This window comes from Falco rusticolus, chromosome 13, assembly GCF_015220075.1.
Source record: "Falco rusticolus isolate bFalRus1 chromosome 13, bFalRus1.pri, whole genome shotgun sequence".
Lineage (NCBI taxonomy): Eukaryota > Metazoa > Chordata > Aves > Falconiformes > Falconidae > Falco > Falco rusticolus.
Genome location: NC_051199.1, coordinates 1,449,319 through 1,475,497, shown reverse-complemented (window position 1 = coordinate 1,475,497; position 26,179 = coordinate 1,449,319). Strand labels below are relative to the sequence as shown.

Sequence of the window (26,179 nt, the reverse complement as noted above, 5' to 3'; positions counted from 1 at the left end):
CAGAACATCAGGAGAATGGATCCGCGTTGCAGGGAGCTGCTCTGGGAACTCCGGCTCCTGCCTAATGAAAGTCAGGCTAGATAGTGCAAGGGTACCTTGTGGCAGGACAGAAAGCGTTATTGCAGGGTCTGATCCTGCCAAGTGGCCAAGTCCTTTCAGCTCCCATCAGATTAGTGACAATGAAGGTCCTTGGTACTGCCCATAGTCCTCCAAAGTCCAAAGCAGTTGCCCTTCAGTCGACTGAAAGGGATCTCAAGATCAAGCCCAGTGCAAGTCATGTTCCAGCAAGGGATGAGGGTGTTCTGGAAGTAGAAAACACATCTTATCTTGCTTAAACACGGAGCTTAAAAAAAGTATGAGTGAAGGTCATGAGCCAGGGCCAGAACTGGAAGTTTTAAACAACAGGGGATTGATCTCTTCAGTGTTTTTTTTCCTGAGCTTAGCTACACAATTCAGTATTTGACATAAGTGGAGAGAAAACAGTGATGGAGGAGACAAGCTGTAGTGCTCTCTGTTGGTATATGGGCAGAGAAATGAGAAGTTTCTACTGAGCTAAAGCTCTTAAATATGCTTGTAAGGAAGCCGGAAATTCCCTTCCCAACACTTCTTCTTTTTTTTTTTTTTTTTCTTCTGTGAGAGGGGAAGGTTTTTTTCATATGGCCTTGCCTGGACATGGACTGCATGTCGTGTGACTGACCCAGGAACACACTATTTCCCACAGACTCTGCTTGAACATGCAATGCACTTCCAGGTTCTGGGAGACGGTGTAAAGTTCAACCAAGGATCACTCTGTTTAGCTGTGCTAGGGGCTTTTAATCCCAGTGGGTCAAAATGTTTAGAGTTAAAGAGGTTACAGGCTTTTCTGAGGGAGTATTAAAACTCCATCTGTCAAATCACTTGCATAGAAGAAATTTATAGAGTCTGCCAGCAGTACATTAAATTACTGTTTTCTTGTCTTGAATTTAGTAGCATGCATTGTTTTCATGTTGCCCTAGGAGAATAATTAATCTGTGGCAAATCCATGCCTATAAAAATTATAACAACACTAGTAAAGAAATTCAAGGAGACACACGTTGATGGGAGCCACATCAAGAAGGCTCTTGGCAAAGCCGTCAGAATGCCTTAGGGGCCTGATCTTTTCAGAAAGCCGTCTAAAGGACCTTGAAACCTCCTTCATATTCAGCTTAACGGTGTGCAAAAAAACCACTTGCAAGCTTTGCACATTAGAAGGAGAACAAAAAAACCAAACCAAAACAAAAAAAACCTACAGAGCTTTTTCTCAGGTTCTAAACAAGTTTGAAAATGAGGAAGTTTGGTAATGCAGTTTTCCAGGAAACCTCAATGTCACTCCCTGACGCTATTGTTCCATACTTCAGTATATAATACAGATGCAAGTCTGATAAATTAAGGGCCCCACAGATTGTTTTCGTTCCATTTACAGGAGAAAAAGCAGTGCAGGAACACAAGTGACATCTGCTGTGAGACAGACCACTTCAGCTGCTTCAGTTGCTTTGAAGAAGGTGAACCTAATGCCAGTGTTTGACAAGGGAGAGGTGTAAGGCTGACGTTGAAGCAATATCATGTCTAGGACATGATAAGCATTGCTCAAATGCTCGTTATTGAAATACCTGAGCCGAGACAGCTTTCTGCTCCCTACGTTTTTGATAAAGCAGGTATTTCTGTTGACTTGCACCAACAAGTGCTGGGCGGGGGGGTGGGACAATCTTCACTGGAGCAAGTTCTGTGAACAAAGGAGTGCTGAAACTCAGGTTCCTCCAGGCTCAACTCTCTGACCTTGACGTTCCCTGCTGTACTAACACACAGGCCGCTCTCAATCTACAAAATACTCCATATCCACTAAAATACTTAAGATGCCATTTCCTCATCTCCAACCCTTTTTCCCTCCTGTGACTACCTCGGCTTCTCCCACACATCCATCTGGCCCCCACTGCAACACCTTCCTCACATGCCCCCATCCTGTCCCAGTGTGACAGCAAGGCAGGAGGCAGCAAAACTTGGGTGGATTTTATGTGTGCTGAGTGACTGCTGCCTAACAGGGTGAAAGCAGCCACGTTTCCCAGTGCTAAAAGGAGGTCTGTCCCCTGCCATTGTTACGACCACTGTCCTTTAGCAAAAGGGCATGAAATTGGGCAGTGGACTGAAAGGTGACTGGGGACAGGGAGCAAACCCCCTCAAAACAGTTTGTGCATAAGAACATTCAATGTGATCAAAACATCTTGAAAAAATTAAGGCAACTTTCACTACAAGCTATTTTCTCGAGCAGATAATTGGAAACACTAGGGAAAAAATGTGAGATAGCTAGTTTGGGGAGTTTCAGTCTTTGATGCTGGAAGAGGAACAACAGACAGGCTTGCAGTATGAAGCAGCATAATAGTACTAACCTTTGTACTTACATTTTTGGTTTTCTTTAATAGCTCAATAAATTAGAAGCACTCCTAGGAACTTCACCAATCATATAAAAGGAAAATGTTTATTGGGGTGATAAACAATGAACCCTGATGTCTCCCAGCAGGCAGGACTGGCCAAAAGAGAAAAGGGAAAAGAAACATCAGAGAACCACAGAACTGCTGAGATTGTAAAGGATCTCTGGAAGTACTCTGAAAAGCCTAAATATTACAACTGAAACTGAATGCAACACAAATACTTGACTGAATCAGGCCCAAGACTGTTGCTTCCCAAATGCACAGTGGTGTGCACAATTCTGCTGTTTATTTTGGTAGCAGGACTGGTGCTGATATGGTTATTGCAGGGGGAGAGAGAAGGGTAAAATATCAACCTCGTTTAACACTAAGTGCAAGATGGGCAGTAGAATTCTGCTCAGCTCCGGTACACATGTTGCAGGGACTAGCAAATGCAAAAAGAAAGGGAGAGAAGTCTGAAACCTATTTGTGAGGAGCTCCACCACTTCTTCCTTATCAGTAGTTTTCAGACGGAGTCTTTGTCTTCGTGCCTCTGTAACCCCCTCTCCACCCACACACATTCCTTTCCAGCAATGCTGCTTTATTTGGCTTATCATTGTCTTTTTGTTAAATCCACTTAATTGGTGCATTTAACTCTTTATGTTCCTTAATAGCCCCTCTGATATCACTTGTTTACTGAAAAAGCAGTCATAGCCTTAAGCATAACATTTCAAAACAATATCTAGATTGAGAAAAGTCTTGACAGTCCCAGTGTTCAACTGTGCTAGCTCCATTAACTCACATACACTTCATAAACCACTAGGCATGATACGGCAAGCTGGACTTTATGAGCTGCAAACCTGTCCAAGTCAAAGTCTGCACACAACCAGGGTATTTCCAGAAATACAAAGCCTACTTTTTCATAAGCTCCTTTAAAACAACAAAGCTGCATCCCTCTGCAACGAACTATACTGCTTTTACTGCATCTGTTGCAGATCAGAGGGGATCCTCTCTGTGCTGCTCAAAGTGTGATTAGTTTACCATGTATGCCAGATCTATCAGGAATCTAAGGAAGAAAATCCCAAGTGGGAGAGATGCCAGCAAAAAACCCTAACGCCAATATAATTATCTCAGGAAGTAAAAAACCCAAACATATTCCTTTGGCAATTTGGTTTTATTTGGAGAACTGCTGCAAGCTTTACACACACAAAAATGCGCCAAACTCAAGGCACCATCAGCTGCATCTACACTGGGAACTTTCTCAGTGTAATCCCCACCCAACTTTTAATAGTGCAGCCAAAGTCTGCTCAGACACTGCCAAAAGAAGCACACAGCTTCAATACAGAACAGGAGGCTTCTCCTTGGTGAGTCTTTTTGTTGGGGGCCTGGGGGACAGGGGGAGGTTGTCTTTTATGAGTTTTTCTCCACAAGAATTACTGTACTACTGCAAAAGTACTAGTATACTGAGACGTTAAAGCACCTTTCACTGCAGGTGTAATACTACAGGTAAAGCCGGGCCCAGAACCCACATGTCAAGGCACCAGCAGAAATGCAAAAGGCTAGACCAGTCAAAAGCAGGACTCTGCAAGGGTACAACCACCTACATATCCCTAAAATATCCCTCTGCCAGTGGTTCTGTTGGTCAGAGCACAGCACTACTAACACTAGCAGAAACCTGTCTTACAGATATAACTGGGGAAAAAAAGGCTTTCTTTTATTTATATATTTATATATATATATATTTATAGATATTCTCAAACCTGTTTGTAACTTCTGGATGGAAACAGTAAAGCCCCTTTAAACACAGGACATGAGAGGGAAATCGGGAAAAAAGCCAAAACCAACTGCAAAATCTCATATAATGCCACGTGTTCTTAATCCAGAACAGTGTTCTTGTGTGACACCATGTTCTTGCTCGGAAGCAAGGTACTGAGCAGGGTGTCTCCCATGAGGCTTTGGCAGAGAAGAGGCTCCATGGCCCTCCCCTGCTGAAGGCTGCAGGCCCCACTTTTGTTGGTGAAAGCAGCATCTTTCTGACATGGTAACAACATGGGTTAAATTCCTAGCATGAACCAGGCGAGTTGTAGATTTAACACATTAACATGTTCTACCAGGGGAAAAGCTGAAGTATTTTTAGCATGGCCTGAGTGTTTGTCTCTGCAATGTTCTGGCCTTTTTTGGAATTTTTAACTCTGGAAACAAATACAATACCCTTTGCAATAGTGAAACACCACCTATTGTCTTTTATTGTTTGCCACAAAGACAACTGCGAGTTGTACTTCTGGATACATTAAAGGAGAAACATAAATCAGCTACTTTTGACGCAGCTTTCCCCCTTCACACCAACCACCAGACAGTTCACTTACTGTTTCCTGAATTCCTACCCATGCCCCCCAGCCTTTCCTACTTACATGCTTAACTCTGACAAAATCCCAGTGGAATAAACATTTTTCTTCATTATGAAATTCAATCCCGAGTTGTTGCTTGAAGGCATTGCCCCTCGCTCTCCTGTTTGAAACAGCATGCAAGCGCAGTAAGAGGGGTCAACAAAACACACTTGCAAACTGCATCCCATGCAACTGCTCTCTAGTCCTGCCCCCTCACACAGTCACTCTGTCTGATTTCCATGGTATGTCAGAGAGAGGTATCTGATGTCAGTACATTTGTTTTTGTCACATTAAAAACCCACAGCTGACAATCCCCTCCACCATGCCGGGCTGGGGCAGAGCCCAGCAAGTCAAAAGTTATGTATAAAGGAGGAGATGGAGTTTAAGCACAAATGTAACAAGAAGAATCAATGCGAGTCTGAGGACTGAAAGCAGAATCACATTGAGTGAAGGAAGGACTCTTCCCCTCTATTTTCTATCCCATTTCAAATAATATCCCCTTCCTCCTCCCTTCTGCCTGTCACTAGTATAAGCATGCAACACAGCTGTGAGTAAAAGATGTATGACAGTCCACACTGCACACAGCTGCAATCAGTGTGCTCAGGGACTGGCAATGTCCACGCCACACACACAAGTCACCCAGCAAAACAAGACTCTTGAAAGGATTAATGGCAAGAGGCTCCTGTGGCTGCAAAAAGGAGACTGTGGTCGATCATCTGCTCCCAGCTGAAGGGAGAGGTGAACAAGCCTTTTGTTTGTCCCAGTTCTTCTCTTCCTCCTCTTCAGAGATTGCCATTACCACTGCTTCTGGAGTGGGGGAGGAGATGGGGTAGGAGGGTTGCACTTGGTGACTTGGATTCATCTCTCAGGCAGCAGGACAAAGAAGATAGCCTTGAGGAAGTGACCAAAGCTGCAAACAGCAGCCACGAGCCAGTGGGAGCGAAGGCTGGGGTCAGTATTCACCACACATTTTGTGATGTCTGCCTAATGAGGAGGGAAGAGAGATCATCAGAGAGATGCCCAGAACCACATCAGCCGCCGCAGCAGGCTCTCCCGACCCCACAAGCTGCAGCACTGCCCCACCACTGCTGCAGCACTACTTTGCCACACCATCAAGGCTCAAGAGCTCTGCAAAATACATTTTCTTCATTCTGCATCAACAAGGCAAAGTATCCTCCTTTTCAGCCACCCCTGGGGAAATAATGCTACAAGATTGTCAAGCATTTTCCATATTGAATAGTTGAATAAAAGAAACTTTCTTCCCCTGGACTAGGAAACCTTGGCAATGTCAGCATTCTCATCCTTTTCTGTAAAGCAAGATGCTTCCTAGAGTTTGTCCTGTTTAATATCAGCTCAAGTTGCTTGCACTTTTTGTCTTGCCTTAATGTTTTATTTGGAATTCATTCAAGCAATTTAAATCTAAAGCAATGCAAGCTTTGTTTGTGGAAATACGTATGCTGCCAGAGATGCCTCCCAGACGCGTGGGCCAGATTTAAAGATTGCTTGGGCAGCTGGTTTCAAGTATTAACAAGAATAGAAGCTGGCCTGCAATGTATAAAAAAATAACAACAGTCCAGCAAATTCATGAAGACAAGATCTCGGCTGGCATTGGGAGGAGAAAGTGGAAAATATCTGGAGGATACAGTGAACAGGTCAGAGGTGGAGAGAAAATTGCATCTTCTGGTGGGGGGAAGAAAGTTCTGCCAGCAACATAATTGAGTTTGTGGTAAACCTCAGCCTAGCACAAGGAGATACAGACTGTAGTTCTGTGACAGAGGGTGCACCATTAGCATATCAACTTGATGTGATTTTCAGAAACAGCTTTTGGGTGGCAAATGTGAGCAAGAATTGGGTCACAAGGAAGGCAAGTATTCATCAGCCCCAAAAGCTTTTTCTTTACAAGCTTAGTTCAGCAATCTTCCAAGCTTGTCTTCTGACACAAATCTCACTGCCCAGGCAGAGGGAAGTCAGACTTTCAACCCTGAGATGTTCCTCCTGTAAAATGGGACATAAGAGCTGCTAAATACTCCAATAATCTTTTCCAGTATTGTGTTCAAGACATGGGTGAGCCTCACTTGACCGACCTTGGCAATAATTAGAAGAAAACAAAAGGAGGATTGAAGGGACAAATCCCCATATCTGGTTAGCGAGTACAGCTGCACTAATGAACTCCATCATCACCTACAGACCAAAGGTCTGTTGACAGCAGCCTCAATAGCCTCCCACACAGTTCCAACAGTTCCTCCCTCACAAGGAAGTCTGAAAGGCTAGCACGCTGAATCACAATGAACTGCTGTTCTCTCAGGAGCATTAGGAGATGCTGAGCCCATGAATAATTGACAAGTAAAGATTGAAGGAGGAATGAATACAGGCACGCAAGGATGGGAAGAAACAGGATGACAGGAGGAAGCTGAATCAGCATATGGAGTGTCCTGAGGCTGAACACCAAGGTATGGAAATGTTGTTGCCTATAGCTACAAAAGCACAAGCAAACGTAGCAAGCAGCCAAGATAGCACGTAACAGAAGATGCTGCAATGTAGTACCTGTGGTACCTTTATTTGTATTATGGAGGAAAGTAAAATGGGTGATGGTTTAGTAAACTCACCCTGTTTGCATTTGAATAAAGCCTGAACTGATCCAGCCTGTCCAATTTTAGGGGCCTGCATGGTGTCATATTTAAAACACAGTTGTGTCGAGCTGTCTTTAGGCCAGAGAAGTCATGATGTGTAGGTACTTGTTTGAACATGTATTCAGATGTTAGGGTAGCTAATCAATAAAAAACCTAAACTCTGAAGGCCTCGTGAAACAGCACAAGGCCCAAAGATACACAACATGTTGATTATAGCTGCAGAGGGTTAACTTCCAGATGAGAAAGTGTGAACTCCTTAAAGCTGTGCTATGCTTTACCAAGGGCAATGACTTCACTGTGGCTAATCAAAGAGGAGCTGCCGACAGAAGCACTCACACATTTGTACTTGCTTGTTTAGATAAACAAAATCATTCTGCTGTTTAACAATTGCCTTAGCGGTTATCATCCAAATAAGCACAACTGATAAGGCACTGGAATTGAAAATTTCAAAGCTACTTAATAAAACAGGTCTTTGAGTCTTATGAGGCACTGATAAACTGTTGCAATGGCAGTTTGATCTTTGCTTGTTAATTATTCAAACAAGTTCAAGTCACATGCTCTTCTTTGTAGCAAATGTATTTAACAGCTGCTAAAAAAAAATCATAAATCTTCTATTCTACTGTAGAGCCACTACTGAGGCTGCAAACTCTCCCCAGGGAGAGAAGATGTCTCAAAGGGTTAAATGTTTCTTGTTTCTTCTAAGAGGTTTGTTTTGGGTTGGGCTTTGGGGGGTAGGGTCTTTCTCCACCCTATGAAGGCATTATGGGAATCTACTGCCAAGTGGAGAATTTCAAATGCCTTTCCAAGGTCTCCACGGTGGCTTTTCCAAAACAGCTCAGAGCATGGTGGTTCCTCTTGGCAGCCTCAACCTGAGCCGATGCGTAAGAGACTGGGGCCATGTGCACAGGGGAAACAAGGACTCCATGCCAAGACAAACCAACAGCCAGCCAAGTCAGGCAGCAGATGGAAAGGTCCCCACTACAGAGCTGTTTCGTCTGGCCCATTTGTGAACAAGGCTGGGAAATTTCACAGTACAGTACCCAGATCGAGAGGAAGAACGTTCAGGGAAGCACAGCACAAGATGCCAATAGGATTTGCAGCCCTTCCCCAGACTCACTTCTAGAGGAAAAATATCTCCTTGTTCCAGCCCAAAATTGCTGATAAGGGTACTGGAGACAGGCTATAATCAGGACAACCCAGCAGCTTTTACTGGCTTCCCTTTCTTAGGGCCAGATCCCAAGAGCAAGCAGCATAGGTTCAGCATCTCCAATAGAAATGTGCTGGCCATCCAAAGAGGGAGGATCCGCAGAAGGAGCTAGCAATGGACAGGACTTATCTCTTCAGCTGCAAAGAACCACTTCTGGTCTGGGAGTGGGTTCTGCGTGTTTGCTATGCAACAAACTTTCCAAAAATATCCGCTTGGAACTATCAAAACACCCTGTTTTGAACTCCAAGAATGCAATACAAAAATTAAACCAAGATGCTAACTTATCAGAACACGCATGTTTTACCAAAACAAAAAAAAAAACAGTTGGAAACTAGCAGGAGGCATGCTCCCATGCAACATTTCAATTTTAATGAAACTGGATTTTTTCCAAAGGAAAAATTGTTTCAGAGAATACATTTCAATCCACTCTACAGGTACCCAATTAAAGTAAGCCTCAGATGATACTGAGCCAGGAATTTCACAGGCAGGAACAGTGCTACTTAAACAGTCGCTTTCCCAGGATGTCCTCTTCACCTACCTCAGCACAATTATTTGTGTGGATGCAAAATTAAATAGATCAGGGCATTCAAATCAAAGGTTACTTTTCAGCCCAACTAAACAGTTCCCTGACTAGCTGGCCTCAAGATCACAGTTTTAGAGAAGGCAGGGATGATTTAAGCTGGCAATGACACTTCATAAATGCAAGAGATCCAAAATCAGAACAATGCTACTTTTCTAGTTGCCCTTCATCAAAAAGGTGCCTTCGCTCCTGGAGAAAACAGGTGACTGAATCAGCTACAGGCGCACCTGGGAAGCCTCAGTACAGAAAAGCAATGCTCAGTTTGGAAAAAGACATTCCCCTCTCCCCAGGTCTGTGCAGGGCAGGGAGCCTAACCATTTCCTGATGGCTCATGAATAAATACTGCCTTTTGGAAAGGAGGGAATGTGCTCCTGTGCCTTAGTCTGGAAAGAGTGCATGCCTTGGGAACAAGATGTCCCATGAGCTCAGTGGTGTCATATGGCAATATTTAGCTCCAGGCAGCATCTGCCAGGCAGTACACCAAAGTGCTTTTGGTTGTATCACTCAAAGGAGTGTCTATATGCTTGCCAGAAAGTCACAGAGATCCTGGTACATACGTGTACCACCCAGCTGCTAACTGCTAACATAGCCAAGCAGTCCTCTCAGTCTTCTGGGAAGGTCACTAGAAAAGTGTCAGCTGACCTAATGCATACAGGTCATCAAGTGCCTCAGTATGAAGTGTTCTGGGAAATACATACATTGTAGATGTGGCGTTGAGGGACATGGGTTAGTGGTGGACTTGGTAGTGTTAGGTTAACAGTTGGACTTGATGATCTTAAGGGTCTTTTCCAGCCTAAATAATCTGTGATTCTGTGTCTGGCTATTCCACAGCACCAAAGCCCTTGCTCTGAACCATCCTCCAGAGAAGTATTTCCCATTGGGTATCGAGAGAACCAAAGAAATCAGATGCTTAAAGCCATATGATATGGAGCACACTCCAACGCAGAGCAGCACTGTGTCTTACCCACAGCCTCAGAACAGGCCAGTGACAGAGCCACAAGCCCTCCTACTGTTGATGGGTGTTATGAGTGCCCTTCAGAGCATGTGTGCTACAATTTGAGCTATATCAGAAGTTATTCCTGGAGCATCATCAGGGTAAGGTCAGGGAATGGCACAAACTAATGGGTTTTAATATCCCTCCAATATTCCTGACGGTGGTAAGTCACCATAAATATAATAAGCTTTGTCTTGGAGAACAGGGGGGGGCAGGTGAAAGGTAAATTAAGTTGGCAGGCCTGATTTTTTTCAGTTTCTAGAAAACAGCTGACGCAGAGAATGACCCCTGTTTCAGTCTCACACTATGACCAGCTGGCAGCTCTAGAGATGTTCAGGTCAGGAACAGAATAGGCCCTGGTGGGTCAAGATTGAATTAGTCTTGCACAGTTACACAGGAAGCTGAGGACCAGAATAGCTGCTGTTGTTCAAGAACAGGACCACGAGGCAGTAACAGAGCTAAATGGAGTCTAGCACAAGTGCAAGTAGGACAGTGGTGGCCATAAGGCTGTGGAAGAGAATCTCATTCAATGGTTTTCCGCATAAAGCTGCAGTGGGGGCACTCTCACTTTCATTAACTGGGATGTTTTCTGGTCTGCATATGTTGAAGCAAGCTTCATCAGATATCATCTCTTACCCAGCCTCCTCTTCTTTTCAGCCATGTCACCAAGGTCTTGCGGACAAACTCTCCCAGGCAGTCTACGATGGTGTGAACCATGGCTGGCTGTGCATGCCGTACACAGTCCACTGCCAGCCCAGCTGCCACAGCATAAAGGGACACTACCTTGCCCCATGTTATGCCTATGAAAAGAAGAAAGGTCATTCAGATTTACACACGCACACATAGCTCAGTTCTGAATAATCAAAGGAAACAGCTCTCCTTCATTACATGTGCCCATGCTGCATGTGCGCAGCTCTGAGTTCAGGTGCAGCCACAGTTCTGCATGCTCTCCACCATGGGGGAAAAGAAATACTAGGGGACCAGGACTGGAGAAAATTATCCATCCGGAAAAGCAGAATTAAATGATCTGAGCTGGGCATAGTTTGACCCCCTCTCAGCACTGGGTGCATAGCTTTGGAGAAAGCAGTCCAAAGGCATCATCAGAATAGGGAGGATGTGCACCACTACGTTTTATATTGCCATTAACTCTCAGCCATGCACAAGCTGCACAGAAGGCAATTCAATTCAGAGTTTGAGCAACCTGGGTTTTTTGTCACCAGCACAACTCTTGTATACTCTTTAGACAAAGCATTCCTGTTTTTTCTAGATCAGACTGTTCCAATGTGACATGGAAAGCACACATGAGGTAAGCATCTTCAGTCAGTTCTACCATGACAGAACAGCAAAAAAGGGAGGCAAAGCTACAGGGCCAAGAGGGTTGGCATCCTCCTTGATGTAAGGAGTATGCCTTAATCTCCACCTGAAAACCGGGTAGCTTCATTGGCCACCCTGGCTACAATACTTAACATTGCATATCCTATCCCACTGAAGGCAGTGCAGAGACAGAGTGTAAGTCAGTTATCTAATCTCCCAGAAAACAGCCTTCCTGCTAAGCTGACCTGCCAGTAGTGAAGGTTCTATGGAAGTTGTCCCGGCAGCAGTCATCTTCCTGTTAGTGCTAGTGATAAGCACTCAAGCTTAGTTCTGGGTACCAGCCAGACTCCCTGGGTCTCCCCAGCACTTTGACAACACCACTGAGCATAAATCCTCCATGCTTAAACATTGCAGCCAGTGTCCCTCATTGGGCTTTTATGGGGACCAGTGACTTGGAAATGCAACCCTTCTGCAGCCTACCACAACACAATGGTGCATGGATTTCCTTTGGATCCTCTAGGAAGTTGATTTTCCCCCCTTACTTTATTATCTGGAATAGCGGTATTTGACAAGCATGCCGTGAAGTATTTTACAGTGTTAGGTCTCTATGGAATCTGCCCAAGGTCTCTCCTAAATGTAGCCAGAAGCCAAGTGAAGTTGCAGTATTTAAAAACCACACAAAGCCGTTCTTGCTGGGTTGCAGCAAGAAAGAAAACACGTGAGAGGGGAGACTAGTTCAGTCACTAGATCTAAGGACCAGAAGAGGTTAAACATGCAATCAGAAAAACTGGAAGTGCTCAGCAATCTATCAGCTAAGAAAGCAAACCCTTAAATACTATTTAAACAAAGTGAAGAGTCTCCCTCTTCCCTTCATTGCACTCCCAGATCTCCAGGCACCCTGACCCATCTCTCTGGGATGGAGTTCCAGACTGCTCACACCTGTTCATAGTGCAGCGGAGCTCCTCACATTCCTTTAAAATACGTGCAGGTTCCAAAATCCTTCCACTTAGTGCCTCAAAAGGGACACTCACAGTAACAGTTTTAGGAATTGCTGGCTTTTTTTTTTTTTTTTTTAATAAAAAAATACTAAACTTTAGAGAAACTGTTCATATATCAGTCACAGGAATGGCTTGTTAGACTGAAAAAAATCCATTCAGTGTTCCACTTTTCCATTTTTCACTCATGACTGATATAAGATCAAAATCTACAGATGATCCCTTTTGTGAGGCTCTGTAGCAACAGTAACATCAGTAGCTCGAGTTTCCTTTGATATCCTGTCCTTCATCAGCACTATGTCCAAAATCAGAGGAATTTATTAATATAGGCAAAACAGCAGTTATTCTTACACTGATTGTATTTTCTGAGTAGGCCCTGTGATGTCCATTCCCCAGAGCTGTCACTCAGGAAGTTCACTGCCTATGCAGTATTCACACTATTTATCTGCCTTTCTTACATTGTGTGTCACCATGACAGCCAGCAGAACGAGGCAGGAAAAGGCTATGAAACCAAATGAGAAAATACTAGACAGAGGGCTTCTCCCGGCAAGAAAGAAGCTGTCCTGTTGCAGGTCAATATGCCTCCACCCAGTGAAAGAGGCTTTAAGGGGTTACCTCTTGCTGATCACAATCTCCTGGACCAGAGCCTCAGCTGGCTTATACCCAGCTTTCATGTAAGTTGGTTTTTACAGTTCTCCATCCCTGAAAAAATGTGGCTCCTTACATCTCAAGTTACATGAACCAAAGTTATCCAAAATTCCAGGGAAGAGTTCACTGGCTTATTGCCAAACTTTTACTGACATCAGTCTTTCTTAAGTATCTGAAGCAAGTCCATCAGCTTTGAAATATTTACATGGCAGTAACTAAGACTGACTCAGGGCTGAAGCCACCCTGGTAGAGAAAAACAGCTGCAGTCTAGATCGACTTTGTTTTAAACCCAAGTTTCCCTTTCCAACAGAAGAAAAATTTATCCACAACCTATGAAAAATAAAGGATCAATAAACCCCTGATTTCCCTAATACACAGGAAAGTAGTTTGCTCTCCAGACATGCCAGTCCAGGCAGGGAGGATGGAAAGAAAGCCTTTCAGCTCTGGCTTCCCTGCCAAGGTTGCTGTGTAGTGGTGCTTGCTGCAGGACTCGCATGAGGCGAATGCTTCCCCAGCACAGGACCTCTCCCTTTCACAGGGACAGCAGAAAGAAGGCAAGCTGTTGACAGGTGCTTATCGTGGTGATGGATGTGAAGGGCTCAGCGGTCACTTCCCATTATGCTCCTCTCTACAGAGCATGCCTATAAGGGTCAAATCAATCTTTCAGTCTGCTTTTCCTGCTAGCAGCAGAGCTGGGCCATGGATGTGGGAGAAGAGGAAATATCCTCCTGATTTCTTTGCATGGTAACTCCTGTTGCCACTGCTAGAGGCAGAAGATGGACACAGCTGGCTGGGCTCCTCACCTGAGACAGCAGGTACAGCTGATGCTCTTGTTCACACAAGATGTTGTAGGGGAGGCCTGAAGCAACGGGAGAGCAGACACTCTCTAGACAGCTGCTCTAGACCAAAGCTGGGCCATGCCTGTGGCCAGTACCCCTTCCCCAGAGGGGCTCCAGCAGCTGCCCAACTCCAGGCAGGTAGGGACAGGGGAATAAGCCACAGCAGTCCCTACCTGCACTTTCCTAGGACACCAGCCCCAGTAACTTTTCTCTCTCAAGGACTCCCTCAGCAGGAGCAGAGGAGCACAATCTATTGAGAGGGCAGTGCTTCTGACCCCTGCGATGGCCAGGCCAGGGTCAGGATGACTCTAGCCTGATGCATCCCTAGGCATAAGCTGGAATTGCATCTGGCTAGCGCACATGAGCAGAGAAGACACATCATCTTGCATCAAATTCCTCAGAATGTCTGTCTGCCATCCACATTGGGTGAAACGGGCACTCATCGCTAAGCCAGGCAACCTACTCACAGCTTCCCACTGCACAGACTAGCGTGCACAGGGGCTAACAAGAGGAAATGGGAAACTGGTCCAGAAAGGAGTGACCAAAACACAGAAAGCTCTGAAACTTCTGCTCACAGAGATGAAACAAAAGGACACGGAAAAAGTGAAAAGCTGCTTAGAGTGCTTTTTAAAAAATAAGAAATACAACTTGCAGATTCAAGGCCAGTCATGGAACTGAAGGTATGTAAACACTGGCAAACACAGGGGAAAACAAATTAGCAGGAGAGGACTCAAAAGTGTTCCTGGCGCTTATCAGCTTGGCTGGCCCAGGGGAGAGCTCAAGAAGCTGTACAGAGCTCACATGACTGTACAGTCTCTGAGCACCACACTATCCAAGGTTACTAAAATAAATTTCCCTTTGCTCCACTCAGCATCAAAGCCTAACTTGCAAATCAGACCTGGTTCTCCCAAAGAGAAACATGATCAAGCGCTACATTTCAACAGCTGGCAGAATACAGCCAGTCACAATATAGTTTCCTTTGATGGAGAGAAAAAAGCCAAGAAGGATATGCATAAGGCATGAAGCTCAATTCATAAGGCCTAAGGGATGAGGAAGCAGTGGGATGCATTTCTAACAGCATTTGCTCCTGTAGGGGAAAGTATTTTCACCTGAGAACCCATTAGTCATGCATCCCTGTTCTGCAGGGCTCACTTCGGCCCAAGCACTCTTGGTTAAAAACTGTTGAGAGCCCAAACTGATACAAAACCAAGAAGAAAGCTTTTGGAGACCCCTCATGCCTAGCAGCTCTTACCAACTGGAGGAAACTGTTTCCTTTAGGAAAGGAAAATGCATCTCCCTTTTTTTTTTTTTTTCCCCACCAAATGACCCTTTCCTTCTGAGATTTATTTAAACAGCTAATGTAAATGCCAGCTCAGCCAGGCCCCAATCCAAAGCCTGTTAAAGTCACTGGAAAGTCTCCTGCTGGCTGCAGAGCAGCTTTGGGCCACACACCAGAACCAGTGGTATTGTCACAGAGGTGAGGCTGCTGCAGATCCTTCAACATCCAAAGTAGGTCAGGGCTCTGGGATGCCAGTCTCCACAACTCCACAGAAGGGCTCTCCTCACCCTGAATAACCAACAGGTTGTATGGGAAGAGTGAAGCAAAATACATCTTGAGCCTTGCCGTGCTCTGTGACCTGCTCACTTTCTCCCTATATTTCTCCCTACATAGGGTCAAAACCTGTAAATCTTGCTGTAATTTGGATTCAAGTTGTCCTTGCTACACCACAGAGAAAAGCCAAACCTGAGACAACTGGAACAGACAATGCTCTGAAGTCAAATATGGTACAAGGTATGTACTCATGCACTGGGACCAACAAGGATGCCAGATGTCGTTGGTCTTGCCTTCTTGAGAGCTCCATCTAGGGCCTGTTCTTAGTTAAGACTTGACAGTGTGGCCAGGAAGTGAACGCAGCCAGAGCTACAGTGTGAAGACTCAAAGCCATACCAGTGTGTGAAAGAAGCCCATGTAAAAGATTAAGAAGAAAACCCCTCCAGGGAAATAGGGTCAAAATCCCCCACTCCCTTGCTGGAACGGCATTGCGAGTGACTAGTGGGGCTCCCCAGACTATCTAGGCACTGCAGTGTCAGACTGTAGCTGTTTTCTTAATAAAGTGGATGGTGAAAAACAGGCTGAGATGCTTTAGCCATTGGTAATTGGCATGAAAACTCAGACTGCACTTGAGTCCCTGGTTTCCTTTGCTCAGTAAGAGCCTCTTTCCTTCGCACTATGAAAAAAAAATAGGAATGAATGTCTGGCTGCCACAGCCAGCTCCAATTTACTGGATTTATCATTAAATGCTGAGTCTTGAGACTGCAGTTGGGATCCAGGAATGTTCAAAATCAGCAGACTCCCCCGCCTCTGCCACACAGCAGCCTTCCAGCAAGAGAAATTACAATAAATGAATTGATCAAAGCAATTGAACACATGGCCCCAGCTTCATACTCACAGGTCATCCTGTTAGTTGCTTGGAGGCAGAGATGAGAAAGCAGGAAAAAAAGGAGCATGCAGAGCACTGGAAAGTTCTGAATCCACCCCATTTGCAGCCAACCAACTGCCAGCCATTTATGCAGCATGGTATCCCCAGATACAGGGCAGCACCAGCAACAGAGCTTGAGCCTGGGCTTCTATCATGTTCCCAAAGTCTCCAGTATCGTCAGCCTTAAAGGGCTGAATCCAGATCCCATTCGTATGAAAACCCGAAGTTTAGAACCAAGAGTTACAATTTCTAGCTTTACTTTCAACAAAAACATTTTAAGCCATCCATGCTTTTCACTTGACTCCTGAGCTGAGAAGCTGGAGAACACCAAAAAAATGCAGGTCTCAATGAATCTGTCAGTATACAATGGTGAGAGCAGGACTCCCAGAAGCCAGCAGGGCTTTCTCCCCAACATCATGCTTATGCAGCATAGCAGCAACAAAGTCTGCTCCACCTGCAGCTATCCACCTTTCTGGCTTAATTCCCTGTGTCACTTCAGCTTTGGAGGTGGGGCCATTCTGATGTAGTCAGCTATAGTCGTCTAAGAAGGTAAACTACTTACCTGCAATGCAAATACCGGAGCCTGCAAACTTGACCATTTTTCTGTAAGTCTTGATGCAAGTAAAGCTCAGCACTAAATGACAAGACAGGGCACCTGCACTTTGAAGACAGCCACACTCAGATATTCCTGCCACACTTGCCCAGCTCTCTTGCTCAGAGAGCCCATATGGTCTCCTCCCAAGCCAGCGCAATGCAATGGCAATCTGCATTCCAGGTATACTCTGAAGGATGCTGAGGGCTGCAGTGCTAGCCACAGAATCCAGTTCCATCCATCTCCTATCACACTGCATCAATCTCCCTGATCCAGGGAGTAAATCTGCCCTGCTCAATCTGCCAGTAGCCCTACTTGAGGAGTCCTTCTCAGAGATCTGTTTTGTCATCTGTTGTGATCCTGGAGAGGATCTGTGATCTGTACGACAACACACCAAATCTGAAGTCCAGGATGTCAGCACAGGGCTTCTCCAGGGTGTCAGTGGTTCCCGTGCAGTTCATATGCATAAAAAGCACAGCTGATTGTGAAGATAAAAAAAGTTTTGAGTGAGGAACCCTATCTGAAAGAAAAACAGAAACCTGGACTTCTATCCTGTAGCAACTACTCCCAAAGTAACAAGCATCACTGTCTTCTGCGACACTTCCTACGTCGATGTCACTGGATCCAGCGCTTTCACACTACTATGCCACTAGCAAGTAGTTGTCTGGTTTTTCTCCTTTTTTTTGTTTTGTTTCCAGTCTCTAACATCTACTGCCCCTTCCACGGACAACACAAGACGTTGCAGAAAATGTATGACTGTGTCACATGTCAGGACTTGCCCCACATAAATCACTACGTAAAATGTTTCTCTTTCCTTGATTCCCACAGACTGCATTCCCAATTGGACAGGGACTGTTTTCAGAGGAGGCTGAGGTTCCCTTGCAGGAACACAGCACAGAGCATATCTTTGCTTTTGACAGTCATCTCTGGGATCAGTCAAACAGAAAGGAACATTCATGTCTAAGCAGTGAGAAAGCTCAAAGCACCTGCTTGTCCGGAACAGCTAGCCTTGAGGGCCAAGACTCTCAGAGTATGAGAAAGGAGAAGCAGCAACTGGAAGCAGCAGGCTCCATGGCAGTTCTGGCTACTGCTATGGGAAAGGAAGCCAGAAAGAGAGGAACTCCCTTGTGATGAGTTGGTTCTGGCTCCTAGCATCAGCAGCATGAGCTGGAACAAGGCAGACTCCCATGTAATGAATCTTCTCCAGTTGCCAATGGTGAGCAAAGGAGCTTGGAATGAGTGACCTCCCTGTGCAATGAGGTAACACCACCTCCTAATGAGGAAGGGCAGGAGATGCCTTCTAGAATGAGTGAGAACCTGCTGGGAGGATATAATAAAACAAGGCATTTCCCTGCCAGAACAACAGAGTATAGAGGAGCTCTCAGTAAATCATTAAAGCAGGGCACACTGCCAAACTGCTCACAGCCCTTACAGAAACAAGGCCCCACCTTGCAGGCAATCCCAGAAGCATCCCTTCTCTGAGAGAGGTGGTTCCATCCTGTTCCTTTCTGCCCAGCCCCATCTACATACCTGTCACGGCACAGTACCTGCAGTGAAAATCTGCGCAGCTACTGCCAGGAAGGCATCCATCACCACCGTCTCTGAGTGCAGTGAGATGTTCAATTGGCGGGCAATATTCCGGTAGACGTTGGGGCGAATATATTCCAGCTCATCCCCTGGAAACAAACAGTCAGGAGTCAGCAAACAGAACACCGAGTCCTGCTCTCACTGTGTAGCCATTACAGCTGGAGCCACCCCATGCATCCCTTCAGCCAAAAAGACCTAGCCCCAGGTCCACCTTAGTTTAAAGAGGCAGCAGAGTGCTTCGGGTCATTTAGATGCAACCCCCTGCCCCCTGCATCCTGCTCTCCTAACATCATGTGCCTGGGACTTCTAAAGGGAGTGGGGACAGGTAGTGGCCCTGTATCAGTGGTGTGGCTGCAGTAATCCCCAATATGAATGATGTTTCCAGGCTGGCTGCCTGCCTTTACTCCAAAACAGGAGACAGGTCTCATAAGCAAAGCCATCTCATTTTTCCTCAGAAGTGAAAAGGAGGCATGTACATCTATGTAAGCTTTTGAGAGATACATCCTTTCTCAACATCCCATCAGACTTGTACAAAAAAGCCTCAGGATGAGAGCGACTCAAGAATGCTGGAGGCTGTTGAAAGCCAAGGATCCACCCAGAGCTGCACAACATTAGTTGAGCAAAGAGATTATCAGCCCAGCTGTTTTAATGCTCACACAGGCACTGAGTGATGCTCTGGAGTTCTTTCTCTCCTCCAGATGGTTAAAGTGATACTCGTTTGCCTGGCTGAGCCCTCAGCAACAAGGTTCCTGACACACACACAGATACGTGCTTTCACCTCCAGGTTGTTTTCTCCCCAGCTGGAAAATGGTTGAAGGTGTTAGGCTAGCTTGAAGACCAAGATGGAAACACCAGGGACAAGGAAAGAACGCCTCCCACAGGTTTGAGCTATGGAGCTTGGGTCACAGCAGTAAAGCTTTTCCTCTGGAGCAAAACCATTTTTGAAGAGCAGAATTAATAAAGCCTAGTTCTCCAATGGATTTATCTCTCTGTAGGGGTTCACAGATATTTAATGAGGGTTGCACAGCTGCTGTAGGAGCACGACATGATGCAAACATTGTATGGGACCAAGGCCCTTTGTGCATTGAGAGTCCTATTTGGTTTAGATTTAGGACACACTGTGTCCTTTTCCTGAACAGGGATGCTCTGAAGCACCCAGGGGAAGAGGTGAGCTGTCACAACAGTTTTACATCCCACTGCAAGACCCAGATGACTTGTCCCAGTCAGAGGGCAACTGATCCTACTGAAAATTTCATTTGTATGAGAGCTAAAAAGGAAGATGCCACCCCAATCAGGAGCTTGTTGCAGAGTCATCAGCTACTGATCTTTAATTCATTTAACTGGAGCTTAGCACAGCACAGGCAAAGCCCTGCTCTACAGAATTCTGCAGACCATCTCTCTACGCCCTTTGTGCGTGTGGGATTGTGGCAAGAGGAAACCCTGCCAACACATGGTCAGCTCTGATAAGAGGAAACCTTACTTGCATTACTCAACAGCTGCTTTCTCCTGCAGGGAGCACACAAGCTTCCGGCTAAATGCAAGGAAATGGGGATAGCCCTGCCTGTGGTTAGCCAAGAGGGAGGCACGGGAAGTTGGGACAGCACTTGGTAGCCTGCCACTGTTACTGCTTTTAACAAGCAGTGCCTGGAGGCCCCAGATGAGATCAGGTTTTGGTTGGAGGCACACATGCTGTTAAAGAGATCCCTGCCCTGCAGCAACGCACAGGGAAACAAGAGGATTCTTGGTGTGGAAGAAAAGCACAGGAAAGCAGTCCTGGGCTCAGGGAGACTCCCTACCCTGGCAGCCTCAGGACCTCTCCTGCAGTACGTTACATTGGTGGCAGTCATCAGTGTCCACATTCAGATGCCTAGATGTGCCCTTTGCAACATTTAGAGCAATTCCCGTGCTTCTCCTTTTTCTTCTAGTAGTCACAGAAGAACAAGCAGGGCAGCAGTGACCGTTCCCACATGCAGCAGCTCAGCGCGACAGTGAAAGGGCACTTGCCTGGGCCTTGGCCAGAGGATAGACAAATTCAGATAAAAGAAACATCCGACACATATGGTAGGTTGGTCTGGGGTGTCTCATTTGGCCATACCATTAGTTTTTACCACCTCTGACTCACTAATTAGCTGCTAAGCCTCACTGAGCTGATGGGCTTTCGCTCCCCAAGACTGCATCTGCCTCTGTCCAGCACCTCTGGTGGCTCATCAGAATTTCTACATGAAGAGGGCTAGGAAATACTCCAACTTCTCATCTCCACAGGTTTGTCAGCACTATCATGGAGCAAAAACTGGTCTGGCTTGTTGCACTGCTTAGAAAGCAACTAAGGACTACCTTTCCTGGCAGGTGGCTGGATACCACTCAGCCTTGTACTGGTTACAGCAGCAAAAGGGAAGAGAAAGGGACAGGCCATGTAGCAGGCAGAGCTCCTGGACAAACAGGATGGAAACAACTCTTCATCTTAATAAGGAAGATTGCTCATCCCTCTTGTTGCATGGGTACCACATGGTGCACTCCAGATTTGCTCAGAGAAGGCACCAAGTTTCTGGGACTATCAGCCAAATCTTTCCATCTGGACACAAATATATAAGAGGAGAGTCACCCAGAAGACTTATCCAATCTGCCACCTGCTTGCTCTTTAACACACTCCTGGCCACCCACAGAAGATCTGGCTGAAAGAAAACAAACCCCAACCCCCAACACAGGCAGAGAAGAAATGGAGGACAAAGAAGCAATTAGACTGACAGAAGAACAAAAGAAACCCCAAGACCAAACAACCACTGGAAACAAACATAGAAGTCAGCATAGGAGAGAAAAGGTGAAAAAGAATGAATGAGAAAAAAAAAAGTCAGTTAAAAGAAACGCAGCTATGCCTTTAAAAGAAATTTGGGATAATATCAAACAAAAGTAGAAAGAAAGGGAAGAGGGTGGGGAAACCAGCCTGGTCCTGATTTTGGTAAGGCCTAACTAAAGGTCACTTCAACAGACTTATTTGAACTTCAGTGTAATTAAGTCAGATGTAAATGCTAGTGGTAGTTTCCAAGTCAGATGTGAACTAATATACCAGCCTGCAGCCAAAGAGGGAAGTTGGAAGCAACTTCCAGGAATGAGGGTGTTGGAATTCCAAAAGACAAACAGCTAGACTTGAGCATGCAGGAGGCTAAAACCTAAAGCAAAAGGCCAGGCAACTGCCAGCATTTAGAGGGTGCTCTGGTACAAGCACAACTCCAGAGCATGTCTTCATGTAGCAGCCTACAGGCATAACCTTCAAATTGCTCTGCGATTTGGCAGTCACCTGGCCATGATGGGGACTGACTAGTTTGGGCACTGAATGGCAGTGTATGCCAGGCAACATCAGCCAACTCTTCCTTGTTCCAACAAAAAGCAAGAAAACTCAATTCTTGCTGAATGGTTAAAGTAGGCAAAGGAAAATTAAACACACTGTCAATACACTGTCACTGAAAACTGGCTTTTATAAAAACTCAATGCACATGACCTAAGCAACTACCCTCAAATTAAACATCCTTGTGGCTCGGTGAGCAACTGACAAAGCCCAAGTCTAGAGATAGCAGTACTCTACTAGATGCCAGCATGGGTTGCATCGCGGCAGCCAAGTCACCTGTGTCTGGAGAAAACACTGCAAGACCTGTTAAAATGCCAAGTTGAGAAAGACTGCTGAAACTCCTGTGAAAACTGTTACACAGCTGGAGTCTTATGCAGGTAAAATTAGTTTGCTGTTGGGCTTTCAGGGACTGCATCATGCTTTTAAGTTGTTGCACGTGCTCAGAAAAAAAGTAGCTCTGCAAAAACACTGTGCTGAGCATTGTTCCAAGTGACTGAGGAAATGCAAGTAAAGGAGCTGTTTAGGGGAGATCAGCAAAACCAAATCTAAATGCCCAAAGCAGAGAAGGAAAAACTCTATATCGTCACATGAAAAGTCCCTTGGCACTCATCTGTTCCAGAAACCTTAGTCTGGTCTGATTTGCTCCACATAGTTTCAGTTCCCACTCATACCTGCAGGGACTTACCTAGTCGCAGCAGTATGGTGGACACCTCGGCCAGCTTACCACCAGGTACTGGTGCATTGTATTCGGGTTTGCTCCAGCTGACACCTGCTCGAATTAGCCTTGAATTTATGTAGTCTCTGCAGAGAGCCTTGGCTTGGGACACAAGCTCCTTGTCAGTGGGAGACCTGTCAAAAACCTCCATCACCTCTGCAGCAAAGACTGAGGAACGGCGTAGCACTTCCATCCTTGGCTGCTGAACCCACACCTCAGCACACACTTGGAAGGCTGAGCCTGTTCCTTAGATGAAAATCTGCAGGAGCTGTGTAGTAATCCTCTGGTCTCTTGGTCTGTCACAGCTCCAGCAGCTATACTCAAAAGGCCAGTTTTTCATTTTACCTGGTGAATAAAAGCATCTGTAAGTCCTCTATCATTGCAAAGATGTGAAACAAAAGCACAAGTATTATATCTTACAATTATGCTAAAGTCAATAGTACTGTATTTGCAAAACATCTGTCTCTGTGCAGCTTACAGACAAGGGGTAAAGTCTTGTTTTTCAGCTACTCTGACTTCCACTGGCAGTGTGACCCACAGAAGGCAGTTTTGAACTATCAAGGTGTTTCCTCTTTTCCCATTCAGATTCAGCAACCCTAGAATTAGTCCTCAGAGAAACTAGATGGTCAGACCAGGGAAACAACTCATAGAATGTATAGACAATCTCAGCTTGTTTCAATTAAACTGGAAAAAAACCCTGAATTCCAAATACTAGCTACAGTAACCTCAACCAGATGTCAACAGACATCCTAGCTCAGTAGGTCATGGATCTCTCTGAAGAAATGGCACTGTTGAAAGAGCAGGGGTACAGGAGCATTTGAAATGTCTCAATGGAGACAGTTTACCACATTCTCAGTTTAGGTTTTGGTTCTGCCACTCCTTTTCTCTTTTTCTTCCTCCCCCCGCCCCCCCAAGCAACATGCATACTACTTCTTGAGAATCTTCAGCAATAGCAGAGAAAGCAAAACAAAACCCCCCAGATTTTAAAAAAGTTTTCAGGTGTGAATGTCTAAAAAGAAAACTCAAAATTTCTTCAGAGGCACCTGAATTAATCTGTTGATCTGACTTCTTAACCTAGTGGTGCTTTTGAAGTCAGTCAGACCAGTCTTTATTCAGATGTTAGTATATGTATTTTTCAGTCCCCAGTTTTAGACATCTACTTACAATAAGGACTTCAAAACAAAATAAAGCCGGTTATTTTTGTTTGTCCTGAAGAAAAATATATTTACCTCTTACGTTGCACTTTTCCCCCCTCAGTGATTTCTTTTGGGGTTTGATTTCATGTTTCTTTGGAAGATCTGCATCAATGAACACCTGGTTAAGGATTCATAGGATACTGTCACACTTCTCTGGAGAGCACCATCCTTCTCTGGCACGCTCTCCACAGGGCTCTCGCGCGGTGCCTCCTTCCCCAGCTCTGCCAGCCTCACATCCCGACTGCACTCCACCGGGATCCTAGGGGCTTGCTCAGCGGCTTTTAAGGGATCCAGGCGGCAGAGGAAAGCTTCTAGCTTTAGCCTTGTAAGGAAGATGAAATAACCGGGAGGTGGGGTTGCAACGCTTTCTCCTCCCCTTCTCTCTTAAGGAGGTTCTCCGTTGTTCCGCTGTCAGCGCGCAGAGGCTTCATTCAAGGACTCTTCGGGGTGGCGGTAGGAGCGTAACTGCTGGACGAGGTTACCTCATGTACCAGTCAGCGATGAATGCACTGCTGAAACAGGAATAGCTCCTGGTGAATTTCCATGTCGGCTTTTACAGAGTTGATGTTGGCCAGTCATTTTCATATAGTAGCCGAGCTGGAGAACTGCAGGTTGTCATATTTCAGTGGTCAGCTAGTCATACCAATTCCGTGCAAAAAGATGGAGGCGATTAACAGACAGGCACAGCTCGGGGCTAAAGCAAGTGGTGCTTGCATCCTCACCAACTACAAGCAGTCTGGTTAAAAAAAAAAAAAAAACAAACAAAAAACAAAACCAAAAAAACACCCAGTGGGTTTGTTGATAGGAAATAGTTTTACCAGAATGAAGTGTTCTTCAGGAACATGTCAATTTTGTCCAGTGTGGTGAGAAAACTAACACAAAATTTAAAGAAAACACTTCAATTGGTTCCTACATACTTAGAAATTAATTCCCTATCAACTTCTTGTTGCAACATTATCATATTAACGCCACAATGCTGAATAATACTGTTTCAACTCAACAGACCACATACAAACATTGCCTTTTTGTGTTATGATTTGAAACAAAAGAAGTTTTAGAATTAGACATTTCCTGCAGACAAGACATTCTACCAGCTCAAACACAAATCCCGCCCCCCCCCCCCAACACATAACTATTTGTAGGTTAATGACTGGGTACGTAGCATGTTCAAAATACAGCCCTTCCAAAAGGAGGTCAGAAGCAAGAAGAAACTGTTGCCACCTCTTGCTTGTCACCTGAGAGAAAAGAGAGGCAAGTATACTTCTCTAAGGTGATCACAAAAAAACCCAAGCACAGCCTGCACCACTGTCAGTCTCAAAACTGAGGGATAAAAAAGAACAAGTGAACTGCATGAAAATGCCTTATTATATGATGTGTCAAATGCCCTGGCCAGCATCCAACACACACACATGCACAGGCTTAACACAGAGCATATGTTTTCATCTGCCATTAAATGGATTGCTGGAGACTGCTTTGCTGTGTTGGGAAGAGGGCTGTGGTAAAGTCTCTTCTCCCTCCGGTGACAGATCCTCTTTCTGACCTGTTTGTTTTCTGTGAAAGGAGCAGGGTTAAGGAGAGGTAGGTGTATGCAGCAGTAGTCCACTGTTACCCCAGCATAGCTAGATATGATCATGTTAAGATGACAATAGTGACTGTGCATCTCCAGCACCAGAAGTATTTGCTCAAAGATTCTCTCAGAAATTTGTTTTTATCCACTAGCCTTCCTCAAATTTAAATACAGTCACTATAGACAGAGGACCATCCCATAGAAGCTCCAGAGATCCTGTGCTACTTCCCATCCCTAACTCACCCCTTCTCTGCAGGGTGTGCCTGATGGTCTCTTGGAAAATCATATTTTTGTCTTTCCAACTTTGATGGCTGAAAAATCATTAAAAATTATGTCTTAGCTTCCTGCAGCAGCTGACAGCTTGATAGTCCTGTTTAAACTGTCCCTATTCAGTCAAGCTAAGAAACAAAGATGAATGCTTAAATATCAGTATTGCTTAACTAATAATAATGTTTCCCAGAATTCTGGCAAATATGCAAGTGCCACAGTGCCTCCCAGCTCTCTGCAGGTGCCAAACCCATCCCACGTGTTTCCTGCCCGACTGTCACAGCATACAGCACCCCCTCAACTTCCAACCTACAGCAAAGATACAAAGACTAGAAACATGAAGGCTGTGTATAACAAACTAAACATTGTCTAAAAAACCCCTAAACAGTTCATGGTATTCTACCTATATTATTTATAC

General features: G+C 45.2%; 1 protein-coding gene across 2 annotated transcripts; it reads right to left on the bottom strand.

The window, feature by feature from the left end:
- Positions 1-4,638: 4,638 nt before the first annotated feature.
- BOK (BCL2 family apoptosis regulator BOK) lies at positions 4,639-24,664 on the bottom strand. 2 transcript variants are annotated; one of them, XM_037406247.1, is made up of 5 exons: positions 23,961-24,658; positions 22,702-23,076; positions 18,634-18,762; positions 10,855-11,018; positions 4,639-5,791 (listed from the first exon to the last, which is right to left on the bottom strand). In XM_037406247.1, the coding sequence occupies exons 2-5, from the start codon at positions 22,922-22,924 to the stop codon at positions 5,666-5,668; spliced, it is 642 nt and encodes a 213-aa protein (XP_037262144.1). In that variant the 5' UTR covers positions 22,925-23,076; positions 23,961-24,658; the 3' UTR covers positions 4,639-5,665. The 2 variants fall into 2 exon arrangements, with proteins under 2 accessions (XP_037262144.1, XP_037262145.1); XM_037406248.1 differs by having other exon boundaries at positions 5,674-5,787; positions 23,961-24,664.
- Positions 24,665-26,179: the final 1,515 nt, after the last annotated feature.